Source organism: Microcebus murinus, chromosome 11, assembly GCF_040939455.1.
Source record: "Microcebus murinus isolate Inina chromosome 11, M.murinus_Inina_mat1.0, whole genome shotgun sequence".
Lineage (NCBI taxonomy): Eukaryota > Metazoa > Chordata > Mammalia > Primates > Cheirogaleidae > Microcebus > Microcebus murinus.
The window spans coordinates 58,917,721-58,932,148 of record NC_134114.1 but is presented as its reverse complement, the minus strand read 5'-3'; the positions used below and the strand labels follow the sequence as shown (position 1 = coordinate 58,932,148).

At 33.9% G+C, this 14,428-nt stretch overlaps 1 protein-coding gene across 5 annotated transcripts in view; it reads left to right on the top strand.

Annotated features, from left to right (window-relative positions):
* The window catches only part of SSBP2 (single stranded DNA binding protein 2), a 277,732-nt gene that overhangs the window by 220,538 nt on the left and 42,766 nt on the right, over window positions 1–14,428 (top strand). For all 5 annotated transcript variants that reach the window (XM_012784369.3, XM_012784370.3, XM_012784367.3 and 2 more), the window contains 2 exons: window positions 12,964–13,030; window positions 13,710–13,780. In XM_012784369.3, the coding sequence (XP_012639823.1) occupies window positions 12,964–13,030; window positions 13,710–13,780 (138 nt within the window). The remainder of the gene's footprint in view (window positions 1–12,963; window positions 13,031–13,709; window positions 13,781–14,428) is intronic.

Genomic DNA, 14,428 nt, shown 5'->3' with positions numbered 1-14,428 from the left:
ACTTTGAACCTAATTTTTAAAATTTACATAATTTTGGTAAATGCTGATTATTCTCTCATTTCAGGGATGGCAGTACAATTTTCTATGAGCATACTTTGGTTTAGTTTTGTATAATACCGTGTTTCCCTGAAAATAAGACCCACCCATAAAATAAGCTCTAGTGGGATTTCTAAGCATTTGTGCAATATAAGCCCTACCCGGAAAAAAAGACCTAGTGATGGGCGTGGCTACACAGCCTATCTGCACAACCCATGCATTTCATCGCAGAGTGGTAAAGAAGACCAGCAGCCCTTCTCAACTGCCCCATGAGAGCTCTATTGCTCCTGAGAGATTGGGGCCAATGATTCTAAAGGAAATAGAGTCGCAAGAAATTCAGGATGGAATTCGGGGTTTGGAGAGTTATGATGATGTTCCAGAAGAAGATGACGTAACTGTATTTGAATAAATGTAGATTGTTGTACCGTACTTAAAAAAAATAACACATCTCCTGAAAATAAGCGCTAGGGTGCCTTCTTGAGGAAAAATAAATATAAGACCCTGTCTTATTTTCAGGGAAACACGGTATAGGTTCAATATCATGTCTCTAACATTCATATAAGTTTTGCCCAATTCTAATGGCATATCAGGCAAGCAGCTAGCTGCTTCTAGAAGGGGTTAGATCTATTAATAAATAAATATTTAACAGTAAATCTTCCAACTTTTTTTAATCTATAAGATCTAAAATGTCAAAGTGTTTTATTCTCTAATAGTTTTTTCATCAATATCATAAGTATTGATTTGCTAAAGAGAATAAAACAGAATTCTTACAAGGATTTTATAGTTTAATTTTAGGATTTAGGCAATGTGCATGTATGTAACACAAGAAGAAATTAAATGCTTAACATTATGTCGCATTTATGTCACTTTCTCTAATTCTGTTATTTGTATACTGCAGCTTTATTCCAGATTCCTGTTATCACAATAAATTCTTTTTCATTCTTATTTTCTTTCCATTTCCACTTCCTTCCCCACCAAAAATGGAACAAGGACATTGCAGTTACTAATTTACTTGATAGCAGCAGAAGTCTGCTGCTTCTCTCCTAACTCTTACTGAAATTATGCTGTGTCTTTGAAGTGTCCCAATTTGCTGCTGTTTTCTGCTTCTAGTGCACAGCAGGATGTGCCAGCACCCAGATTCACCCCCAGGGGAAAACTTTAAGCAGGAAGAAGTGCTAGGTCATCTCATGGTTGTAGTGCTTGGCAGTCCTCACATAAGCAGCTGGAGCATATTCCTCCTAGAGACTGAATCTGCATTCAGTACACAGGGCCAGGGAAGCATGGCATGAAATAGGAAAGGGAAGTGCACAGATGCCAAGTGTTCCAGCATATGGGAATTTTATTTTCTCTGTGGGTGAACCTGTATATATTGTCGGATCTACTTATATAGGTGCCTGAGTCATTTAAATATCTTTTTAAAGGGCAGAAATTTGCATCTTTTATTGGAGGCTTCATGGTTTTTCAAACATCCCATCTATAGCTTTGTATGTTACATAGGTATAGAAGGTTCCTGAAAATCTGAATTAGGGAAATGTGAAATTCCTGTATAAGTGTGTTATTAGAATTCTTTTGAATTCATGTATTGTGTATCAATGATGAAAATATGATAAAATTATTAGAATTGCATTCATTTGACATATTGAAATGCCTCTCATGTATAAGATACTATGCTAGGTTCCATATCTATATGAGAATAACAAAATATAAGACTTTTAGGAAGTGATGGGAATGGGGATGTGAAATTGTAAATCTAGATTGTTGAAACTTTTTAAGAACAAGTCTGTAATGGCCTTGTATTTTTAAAAGAGACAATTAAAAAGTTAAAGATAATATATTACTATACAGGCTCTTTTTCCTCAAGATTTTTAAATAGTCTTTATGTAAAATATATTTTAAAACAATTGTACTCTTCTATAAGTGCTCTTTTTTGTGTGCCCCAACACACACACATTTAAACTTCATTAATTCAGGTATCTATCATTACAAGTTTGTAATTTGCATTTATACTATTTTTTAAAACAATTGTGTTAATAGAATAAATAATATTATTTTAGGAAATGTTTAATCTATTTAGAAGCATGACCTTTCAAGCACAAATATCTTCAGTTTCATTGTGTAGTCATTAAGGTAGAGTTGGAAAGACTATTTTTGGTGATTAATTAGAATGACATATATAAAAACAAAATATGTTAAAATATTTTTAATTTTGATTTCATTTAAATTGATTATAAACTAATAAAATTTTGTTTTATTAATAGATTGTATCTAAGAAAATAGAAAGTGAAATATTAACCTCTTCACTGGTATTGACTAATCATTTTGAATATGTAAAAGGCATTCCTTTTAATGAACAAATTCTTCACATTTTACAATTACTAATGATTCGACTACAGATTTTAATTTAAGTTGTCCTGAAACCATTTTTGTGGTGCTAGACTAAATCCATAATGTTGTATATTCTTCATATATTTATAGGATTGAGTGTTTGGAATATGGAATAATATCACTATGCTGAAAAAATATAGGAATGGGTAGGAGTGTTTAAAATGATGAAAGGAAAGTTAAATTATAAAACTATGCAATATCGTAGGGAATAAATATATATTAGCAAACTTATGAAACAGAAGTTAAGTCCACAAAATATATTTGACTTTATAATTTTACACTGGACTTGGTTCAGCTGTCAGAAGGGGTCCTTGGTGTTGAAACATCTATAACCTGGAACAGAGCAGTTCTTTATCCTTCTCATGGATAAAATGTCTAATGAGAAAAGTTCACAGTAGCCATTCAGTACTATATTGAGGAAATCAAGGCAGCCAGAAGTACAGACTGTTAATGAGTTGAGTGACACCAAGAATAATTAAAGGATTGATTTATTGATCCTATAGAATTTTGAAAATTTATACTCTCTATCAACAGATACATGGATTGAAACACTGTCAACTGATATATGAATTGAGAATATACATTATTAATTCTGTTGTCCATTTTAAACTCTAAAATTGAATTTGGCATTCTAAAAGCACACTTACATCTAACCAATCTACTGAAATCCTCAAAGATATCTTTCCAATAGTAGATGAGTTGTTAAATAAATTACGATATATTCAAATGATGAAGTAATATGCATATATTAAAAGACATGCTATAGAATTAAATTTATTGAGATGATAAATTGTTCATAATCTGTTACCAAATATTTTGTAAAAGCACAAAACATATTAGTATATTACCTCTGCTATACAAATGTACAAAGAGAATTTCCTCCACTCATCTCTCCCCCCCCCCCCCCACACACACACATGAACACATTTGTAAAAAGACTGTAAGGCCCATATCCTTTATTTCTGGGTGGTGAGATTGTGAGTTATTTTGCTTTTTAAAGTTTGCACTGAGCAGGTATTCCATTTGTGATTAGAAAAAGGTATTAGTTAATTATATACACAGATAAATAAAAGTACAGATGTTTTATTCTAGTTATTCAATATATAGGATTATTTTTTATTAATATTGAATGTATACTTCTAACCTGGTAAGAAGAAAAACATAATAGATGGTAGGTATAAGCAAATCTTAAAAAGATTTTTCATCACTTTATGGATAGGGAAAATATCAGCAGATATTTGATCAGAAAAAAAAATTGAGACATTTACTTGTATAGTGAAAATAAATTACTGTATTCCTGCATAACCAAGGTACCTGTATTTTGAACAAACTACATATTTACTCTTCCTTACATGTTCTTCATTCAGAATAAATGCTATTTAGCATATTCTTTACCTACAATATTTTACCTTTATAAAATATTTTACACATAGAATTTGACTTTTATTTAATGATAATATGAAAACATAAAAAAAAGGCCAGGCACAGTGGCTCATGCCTGTGATCCTAGCACTCTGGGACACAAAGGTGGGAGGATAGCTTGAGCTCAGGAGACCGGCCTGAGCAAGAGCAAGACCCTGTCTCTACCAAAAATTAGCTGGGTGTTGTAGTGCACCTGTAGTCCCAGCTATTCAGGAGCCTGAAGCAAGAGGATGGCTTGAGCTCAGGAGTTTGAGGGTGCAATGAGCTATGATAACACCACTGCACTCTAGCCAGGGCAAGAGTCTAGTCTTGCTCTGGCAAGACTCTGTCTCAAAAAAAAAAAAAAAGAAGAAGAAGAAGAAGAAAAGAAAAGAATGATTTCAGCTAAAGAGAAATATGTTCTATATTGGTAAATAATAGAAATCTTACAGCTGAAATTGTAAGAAGGTGGACTTTAATGAATATCTACTTTAAAAATTGAATGTGTTATATACCTATTTAATATAAATTAGCAGTTAATGAGAAAAGCATAAAGTAGCATCTTTGGCCGTTCAAAAAATATGCCTATCATTAGGATCACGTTATATTTTTTGTTATTATGATAATTACACTAACATTTAAATTATTATTTGAAATCCAATGAAACAGAATTTAAAATGTTATTTCCTTATGACTTTGAATTTTGAGTTTATCCTGAGATATATGTCTTTTTCCAATTATTTTCTACCATTGTAGAACAAAGAAAATTAACAAATTTAATACATCTGGCAAAAAAAATATAATAATTTATTCTTCTTCCCAAACCAAGAAAAGTTTAGGTAGTGAATTTAATACAATCTTACCCAGTTTAAGTTATAGTTATATGAAGGTTTTTGATACAATATTTACTTCTTTTACCAAAACATATCTCCTTTTCTTACAGTTATTTTATCATAGATATACCCTTTTTTGCATATTAGAAAATACAAAGAATTCATTGCCATATATTTAGAAATTTCATGGGGCTATACAAAATCTCTCTAAGAACTATTCAATCATTCAACAGATACTTTTTGAGATTTACTATGTGCCAGGCATCAGTGTAAACATGGGGACATGTCAGTGAATAAACTAATGAAAACCCCTCTTCTTGTGGAACTGACATTCTAACGCAGCATTGTCCAGTGGAACTTTCTGGGATGATGGAAATGTCTTATACCTGAAATTTCATACGCAGTAGCTTTAGTCCTTTGAGTGCTTTTGAGCCCTTGAAATGTAACTAGTGTGACTAAGGAACTGAATTTTTTACTTTATTAATTTTAATCGATTTTAATTTAAATAGCTGCTAGTGACAAAGGGCTATTAGATTGAATAGTGCAGCTACTGTGGTTGAAATGTAGAAAAAAGAAAAATAAGAAGTCAAAGGGTAAGTTGTGCTATAGAGACAAACAACAAACATCTTCCTGCAGTAAATTCAGTACCTTTGGGGTTGATGTTTTTTTTTGAGACAGGGTGTCTCTCTGTCATCCAAGCTAGAGTGTAGTGGCACGATCACAGCTCATTACAGTCTTGAACTCCTGGGCTCAAGCAATCCACATGCCTCTGCCTCCATGTAGTTGAGACTGCAGGTGCACACCACCATGCCCAGCTTATTTTTCTATTTTGTGTGGAGACAGGGTCTTGCTATGTTGCTCAGGGTGGTCTTGAGCTCCTGGCCTCAAGCAGTCCTCCCACTTTGGCCACCCAAAGTACTAGGATTACAGGCATGAGCCATTGTGCCCAGCAGATACAGCCTTTTTAATGAAATAAAATGGCAATATTGTTGTTGAAAGGATCTAAATGTGTTGAGCATCTTAGGCCCTAACATTAACAATGTGTGACTTCGAGCAAGTCACTTTGCCTTTCAGAGCTTTGGTTTTTCTTACCTGTAAAATGAATAGACTCAGTATTTCTAAAATCACTTCTAGCTCTATTATTTCTTGATTATATGATTCTATTTCATTTCATATTATTGGAGGGCCCATGAAAAATTGGTAGACCAAATTATTAAATGAATTAAATCTTCAAATCATTGGGAAATTCACTGTTTTTCGTCAGCAGTGAACATTTACTCTTCTATGAGTGGACTATATAATGGTATTCAAGGAAATACATAGGCATACCTTATTGTGCTTTACAAATATTGTGTTTTTTAAAATTGAAGATTTATGGGAACCCTGTATAAAGCAAGTTGATTAGTGCCATTTACCCAACAGCATGTGCTCACTTTGTGTCTCTGTTACATTCTGGTAATTCTCATAATATTTCAAACTTTTTCATTATTACTTTTTCATTACAGTGATCTGTGATCAGTGATCTTTGATGTTACTATTATAATTGTTGTGGGGCACCATGAACCACTCTTGTGTAAGACAGCAAACTTAATAGATAACGGTGGTGTGTGTTCTCACTGCTCCACCGACCAGCTATTTCCCTGTATCTCCCCTTCTGCTCAGGCCTCCCTGTTTCTTGAGACACAATATTGCAGTTAAGCCAATTAATTACCGAACAGTAGCCTCTAAGTGTTCAAAGGAAAGGAAGAATCACTCATATCTCATTTTAAATCAAAAGCTAGAAATTATTAAGTTTAGTGAGGAAGGCACATCCAAACCCATGCTAGACCAAAAGCGAGGCCTCTTGTGCCAGTTAGCTATGTTGTGAATGCAAAGGAAAAGTTTTTCAAAAAAATTAAAAGTGCTACTCCAGTGAACACATGATAAGAAAGTAAAACAGCCTTATTGCTGGTATGAAGAAAATTTTAGTGGTCTGGTTAGATCAAACCAACCAAAACATTCCCTTAAGCCAAAGCCTAATCCAGAACAAAGCCCTAACTCTTCAATTCTATAAAGGTTGTGAGAGGTGACAAAACTGCAGAAGAAAAGTATGAAGCTAGCAGAGTTTGATTCATGAAGTTTAAGGAAAAAAGCCATCTCCAGAATGTGAAAGTACGAGGTGAAGCAGCAAGTGCTGATACAGAAGTTGTAGCAAGTTATCCAGAAGATCTAGCTAAGATAATTGATGGAAGTGGCTATATTAAACAACAGATTTTTCGGTGTAGATGAAGCAGCCTTCTATTGGAAAAAGATGCCATCTAGGACTTTATAACTAGAGAGGAGAAGTCAATGCCTGGCTTCAAAGGATAGGCTGTTTTGGTAGGTGTTAATGCAGCTGGTGACTTTAAGTTGTAGCCAGTGCTCATTTACCATTGTGAAAATCCTAGGGCCCTTATGAATTATGCTAAAAACTCTGCCTATGCTCTTTAAATAGAACAACAAAACCTGGATAACAGCACATCTGTTTACAGCATGGTTTACTGAATATTTTAAGCCCACTTTTGAGATCTACTGCTCAGAAAAAAAGGATTCCTTTCAAAATACTACTGCTCATTGACAATGCAGCTAGTAACCCAAGAGTTCTAATGGAGATGTGCAAGAAGATTGATGTTGTTTTCATGCCTGCTAACACAGCATCCATTCTGCAGCCCATGGATCAAGGAGTAATTTTGACTTTCCAGTCTAATTATTCAAGAAATACATTTCATAAGGTTATAGCTGACATAGCGATTCTTCTGGTATATCTAGACAAAGTACATTGAAAACCATTCAGAAAGGATTCACCATTCTAAATGCCATTAGAAACTTTGTGATTCGTGAGAGGAGGTCAAAATATCAACATTAACAGGAATTTGGAAGAAGTTAATTCCTATCCTCATGGATGACTTTAAGAGATTCAAGACTTGAGTGAAAGAAGTCACTGCTGATGTGGTGGAAATAGCAAGAGAACTCAAATTAGAAGTGGAGCCTGAAGATGTGACTGAATTGGTACATCCTCATGCTGTGAACATTGTTATGATAACAAAGAATTTAGAATATTATGTAAACTTAGTTGATGAAGTGGCAGAGTTTCAAAGGATTGACTCCGATTTTGAAAGTTTTGTGGATCAAATGCTATCAAAAAACATCACATGCTACAGATAAATCTTTCATGAAAGAAGAGTCTATTAATATGGCAAACTTTATTGTTGCCTTATTTTAAGAAATTGCCATAGCCATCCCAGCCTTCAGCAACCACCACCCTGATCAGTCAGCAGCTATAAACATCAAGGCAAGGCCCTCCAGCAGCAATAAGATGATGATGAGTCAAAGACTTGAATGATCATTAGCATTTTTTAGAAATAAAGCATTTTTTAATTAACATACATACATTGTGTTAGACATAATGCTATTGCACACTGAATAGACTACTATATAGTATAAACATTTATATGCACTGGAAAACCAAAAAATTCATGTAACTCACTTTATTGCGATATTCGATTTGTTGCAGTGGTCTGGAACTGAACCTGCAGTATCTCCAAGGTATGCCTGTATACTAGACCTTCAGTGCCTATAGCAGGAATTGCCATTGGAATCATGATAAATTTTTTTTAGACTAAATAATTTTTTTATGAAGTAAGCAATTCCCCAACTTAATTATTGCTGTTTTAATAAAATTTTATATTATATCATTTATTTCATTTCAAGTCCTGGGATTTAAGGCTTTCCTTCCAGGACTTTGGAGTATATTGATCTGATTTTAAGCCCTGACTCTGATACTTATCAATAGAATAACTATGGAACGTAGAAAATTGTAAAATTAGACATTAGTGAATGCCTAGATGAGAGTGTTATTGGTGGGCAAATGGCGAGTAACTATAAATGGGCAATGTTTTAAAATTAGATTATGGTGATGGTGACCAAACTGTGTAAATATACTAAAAAACATTGAATTGTCACTTAAAATGAGCCAATTTTTGGTATGTAAATTATGGTTGAACAAAGCTGTTGTAAAAAATAGCATAACCATGGACAAACTATTTATGTTTTAAGCATTGGTTTCTCATCATTAAAAGGAATTAATAATAACCTTGTAAGATTGTTGTAAACATTGAATGAAATAATAAATATTAAGACTTAGCATAACCCCTGGCACAAATGTACTGGCTTACAAGTATGTGATATCATTGATATTATGTTTGTTGTTATTAAGTACATCATTAGTGTTTTTTTTTCTGTCAGAGTGTAGATTTTTTATAAAACAATGTGTGCCTAAATTTGTGACTAGTCAAACAAGTCTGAATGGAATACATTTAATGGGTTAAAAATATGGAAATAATGTTATTGTAAGATATATAAATTTATTATTTATTCTGATATCAAAAGTTAAAGAAGGCAGTGATTATGCCCCTGTTGATGCACAAAGCTATTCACTGGTCATCCCAAGACTGATAGAAGTGTTTTAAAAGTTAGAGATTTGTCTTATTCTAGAAGACAACCACAATTAACTAAAGAGTTAAATTACATAAATACACTCATTTTGAAAGACAACTTGACGTTGATCAAGATGACTATAAGATTATGCTACATTTTTAAGGGATGAACAGAAACAAGAAGGACTTGTAAATTGTTCTGATATTCCAAGATAAATTAGAAAAAGTAAATTTTTTAAGAAAATGTTTACCAGTGATAAAGCATTATTGTCTGCAATGAGAATTAGAAATTGAGTGTCAAAGTCCAGGGTGTATAATGCTAACCACTTGGAGACTTTAAAACACAAAACCTTCAAGTTCACAATTATTGAAGATAATGTTGATTAGGTATTTTTAGTCTTCCTATTTGATTTCTTTATAACTCTTGCCTGTGTTGGCTACATTTTCTTTCCTGAAACTCCTGTTGCATTCTGATATGTTGGTCTTGGTCCTTTCCTAATTTCATGCCTATTCAGTTTGTTTCCTTTTCTACATCTTGGCATTTTTTTAAAAATTAAATCTTTTTTATTTTCATTCTTTGAAATCTATTTCATTCTTATGACTTTATCACTAATGATTCTTTAAATTGCCCAATCTAAACCCTATTCCTTTTATTCCTTTAATGATATTTATTACTCTGTCCCAGAAGGTAGAGACGGGGTCCCTACTCCTACAGAGGTTATAGACTGGAGATACAGAGAAGAAAACAAGCCATGATAGTATTTAAGTTCTATAAAAGTGAGATCCTAGAAAAGCACACAAAAAGCCCTTATCCTCCCTGCATGCTAATACCTCCAGGGGGCAGGGAGAAACCACACAGAGATGGCAGGAAGAAGTGGCCAATGTGGTTGGAAGATTGGTTATATTGAGCAAATAAATAACACTGATGGAATAAATGCGTAAATATATCGAGGATCATGAAAGCCGGCTTTCCCACTGTTGGAGAAAATCTCTGCAGACCTGCAAAGGAAGAAGGCAAAAGATAATCCTGAGTAATGAGGTTGGAATTGGACTTGTTGAATAGATGTTAGAAAGTATGAGTATACAGTATGTGTATGCACTACATGCACACAGATAAAAAATTAGTTATAAATGTGTATGTGTATGCATATATGTGTGTACATATGTACATAGGCACCTGCATAGATTGTCAGGCTCAGCATTTACTGAGAGGGCCTAAAAGTGCTGTATGCAAGTAACAAGAACACTCTGCGAACCCAGACCATAATGCCTAAGTGCTGTCCTCCACTAAAAAAAAGGGCTGAATATAAGGTTAGGACAGAAAAAATGTGAAGTGAACCTGGAACATCTTATGCCAGAAAGTAAGGAAATGCTAAAAACTAATGGGAATGTGTAAAAAAACATATGAGCCCCCTGAAGGGCTTCTCACTAGGCCAGCAGTCCCCAGCCTTTTTGGCACCAGGACCAATTTCATGGAAAACAGTTTTCCCTGGGGGTGGAGAGGGGGTGGCATGGAGAGAGGCAGAAATGTGAGTGATGGGGAGGGGCTGAAAATACAGATGAAGCTTCTCTTGCTGGGCCACCGCTCACCTCCTGCTGTTTCACGAAAGACAATTTTTCCACAGATAGACTGGGATGGGGGTGCCCAAGGGAGCTGGGGGGTGGGGAGGCAGAGCTCAGGCGGTGTTGTGCCCCGGGTTCCTGACAGGCCACAGACTAGTACCGGGTGCAGCTGGGAGTTGGGGACAGGCAAAATGTGGGACAATTTGAATATCAGAATAAATGATGATAGCAATAGATTGCAGCCTATAGAATTACATAGGAACCCCTGAGTAAGTTAGTAAATAAATAAGGAAAACCCTTCCTGAGAGTGAAGTACCAACTACATAAACATAGAAAGAATGATAGGCATGGATATCTCCATTTAGCAACTATCACAGTGGTTAGGAGTTGTTAGTGGAGTCTGTGGCTAGTGGGTTAATAAAGGATTGGTGGAGAAATGGGATATCGACAATCTCAAAATAGCTCTAATACTAAAAGCAGTCAATTAGAGAAAAATAATGACCTTATGGTGTGAAAACCTACAGACAGCAACGCAGATGAGAAAGATTAACATCAACAGCAGTGGGACGAGTCAACATTATGTGTGCCCTCTGATACGATACATTGAGAAGAGCATAGCAGCATTTCTGTGATATCCCTGGAAGAAAATACAACCACATGAGTCTAGATCATGAAGAAAACATCAGTCATCCTATAGAACTTGAGTCCTATTCTCTTTAAAATTGTTGCAGACATGTTAGGTAAAGTTATGCACACATAGATAAAACTATAGGAATTGTTTCTGCTTCGAAGAACATGAAGAGACATGACAACTAAATGCGACATGTGTTCCATGATGTACCAAAAAGAAAGAAGAAACCTTGAGACAAATGGCATGATTTAATTTAACTCTGCAACTTGGATGGTTATGTTGTATTAATGTCAATTTCATGTCTTAAAAGATTGTGTGGTGGTTATGTAGAATACTCTTGTTTAGGGAACTATACTTTCTCTAAAACTGAAATCTAAAAGGTCAGCAGTAGCTACTTATGTTCAGTAACTGCCAGTAGAATGTATTTAAATGTGAACAAAAAAAGAAAAGACACAGAAATTTTTTTTTTATTTAAAATTAAAAAAAAAAAAAAGCTGCTTGGGGGTCTGTGAGCTCCCTGAACAGGAGATTTTTTTGATTTAGTTTTTATTTTTTTCTTGTTTTTAATGGTTGGCATTTAGATATTGTTGCTTGAATACATGAATAGAAAAAATGAAAGAAGCTTGATATGGCTAGAAGTTAAAATATGAGTGTGGCAGTGACAAGAAATTAGGCTGGAGAAGTGAGCAGAGAACGATCATCTAGTAGGAACTCAGTAAATATGTATTGGATGTCTTTGTAAGCACAATATCAAAGAATTTCAGAAATGGCTTGAGAAATGATTACTACATCCCAAGTGATAACAATTAAGGAAATAATTCTGATCTGAATATGTAAGTTACTTAATATTAAATTTATTTTGAAATATTTGACTATTTTAACTAGATAGGACCTTCCTGCTCTACGATAAATTAGTGAATCTTCATACACATTTTCATGAGTTGTCAGGATTTTGTATATATGTGTATTCATGTGTACTTACAGGATCAGCAGGTTTCAGTCGTTTATGCCTTAGTCCAAGTTGTAAGTGCTATTCAGACAAACTGAGAAACTTGTGATTCAGTACATGTCCTAGCATAAAACGAACCCTGTCTGTTTTGTACCCTGGCATAGAACAAACCTTGTTAATATCCATCTTTTTCAGTCCTGATTCCCTTTTCCATATAGCCAAATTGTTTGAACTTAATTGAAGTATTATTTTTCTAAATAGTTTCTTAGGGAAAATGTGACTACAAAAAACAAAAAAAAAATTCATTGGTTCCTTGGCATTTTAGTCTGGTGCTATTATAATCCCAAATGAGTAAAACAGTAGAGAGCTTACATGTAAGAAGAAAAATTAGTTATTTCATACCCTTAGTAAATTAATTTTTGGAAAAGGCATTATACTTCTGAGGAAGAAATAGGACAGTTTTTACATAGACGATTGTTCCTGTAAGATACTTATTTTATTTGCCAAAAAATTGGGCAAAGTAGAATCTTTTTAGAACTTTTATAAAACGTATGGAAAGTATATACCTAAAAAATTTATAAATGAATGTGAAATATAAGAAATCTTGAAAACTACTCAAATGCATTCTATAATAAGAATTTTAAAAATAATTCTTACTTATTTTATAAAATTTATAATGTTGCTTTTTATTTTGTTTTAATAAATTACCAGGCACTTGGTGGTGTCCCAGGAAGTCAGCCATTACTCCCCAGTGGAATGGACCCAACTCGACAACAAGGTGACTACCCTAAAGCAAAAGTGAAACTGATGTACAGAACCATAGAGGAAATCTTTCATTTTTTAAGGAAAATTTTATTCGTATTCATCTTTCATAATTAAACCTGTTGCATTTCTGCAGGTAACCTGGCCAAATGATTTATATTTTCAACTGTCTTAAATATACATGATAGTGAGTGTGGTAATAACATAAGAAACAATACATAAATATCCAAAATCCATATTTTAATAACTTCTAAGACCTATTACATAGCTTCTAACAAGTGAGAGGCTAAGTAATTATATCACTTATGAATTCCTCTGCCTTTTTCAGATGGAGAGATTGTCCACCTGAAAGATGAGCAGAAGAAAAGAGGGTGCTGAGCAGCAAGTGACTTGATTAGTTTAACAATCCCAATGATCAGGTCCTTAAAGATATTTAGGTAGTACCACAGATATGTAAGACTGTATTGTACTGTTCCATGGAAAGAGAAGCAAATGGTATGAAAGAATTAATTCAACACAGAATAGGAAGAAAATTTCAATCAAGACATTAATGGAGAGTATAGGTAGGTAGTGGTAAGAGGTGGAAAAGTGACCATGGAAGCCAACAGTGTAACATCCTGCAGGGAGGAGGCTCCTAACTTCTGGTTTAGCACTCAGCCTCCTTACGTTGCTAATATCTTCATAACTTTTTTTAGGACATCCAAATATGGGTGGACCAATGCAGAGAATGACTCCTCCAAGAGGAATGGTGCCCTTAGGACCACAGGTAAATAATCAGTGCAGAAAGCTGGCTGCTGAGCCTTTTGCCTTCATCCTATGTAAACAAACTGTGTTATTTGCTGTCTTTGAGTATATGCCTTAAAGTCTTGATATAACATCATTGTTAGGCTCTTGAGAACGTAAGATCTTTGACATGTCTAAATTGATGTAACAACAAACCATATTCTAACAAGGTGCTGTCATATATGCTTTTAGTTTTCTTGAGAAAATACACTATATTAACTGTTACTAAGAGACAGCTATTACACTTTTCTTGCTTATGCTGAGGAAATGGTTAAGTTAAATAAAACCCAGTTGATTTAATATAATAAATAGGATAAGCATAAAATATATTTCTATAAATCTTTCAAAGAGTGCTGTTTAGTTTGTTATATACAACCAAATTTCTTTATATCATAGGAAAACAATAGAGCATCATTTAGAAATAAACATTAAAATGGGTCTTACTGAACAAGCATAATACTATCAGTATACATCAGATTTTAGCAGTTCTCTATCAAAATTTCCCAGAAATATACATTAAAGTTGAACCTGTACTAACTGTTAGTGAAATTTTAAGCATGCTATTCTAGGATATCATTATTTTAGCTAAAACATCCTTTTTGTCTCTCTTGGGAAAATTGCTTGGGGTAGA